At 69.5% G+C, this 243-nt stretch overlaps 1 protein-coding gene across 1 annotated transcript in view; it reads left to right on the top strand.

Moving 5' to 3' along the window:
• Position 1: 1 nt before the first annotated feature.
• Fuca1 (alpha-L-fucosidase 1) overlaps positions 2-243 on the top strand; it is a gene marked incomplete at its 5' end in the record, with an annotated part of 12,988 nt that continues 12,746 nt past the window's right edge. Inside the window, one exon of the mRNA XM_010626081.3 lies at positions 2-243. Coding sequence (XP_010624383.1) covers positions 2-243 — 242 coding nt within the window.

Consider the following 243-nt stretch of genomic DNA (forward strand, 5'->3'; position numbering starts at 1 on the left):
GCCGGCCTGGTTCGACGAGGCCAAGTTCGGGGTGTTCGTGCACTGGGGCGTGTACTCGGTGCCGGCCTGGGGCAGCGAGTGGTTCTGGTGGCACTGGCAGGGCGAGGGCCAGCTCGGGTACCGGCTCTTCATGCGCGACAACTACCCGCCCGGCTTCACCTACGGCGACTTCGGGCCGCAGTTCACGGCGCGCTTCTTCAACCCCGACGAGTGGGCCAAGCTCTTCCAGGCCGCGGGGGCCCA

This window comes from Fukomys damarensis, unplaced genomic scaffold (genome assembly GCF_012274545.1).
Source record: "Fukomys damarensis isolate Sample0158 unplaced genomic scaffold, DMR_v1.0_HiC HiC_scaffold_23, whole genome shotgun sequence".
NCBI lineage: Eukaryota > Metazoa > Chordata > Mammalia > Rodentia > Bathyergidae > Fukomys > Fukomys damarensis.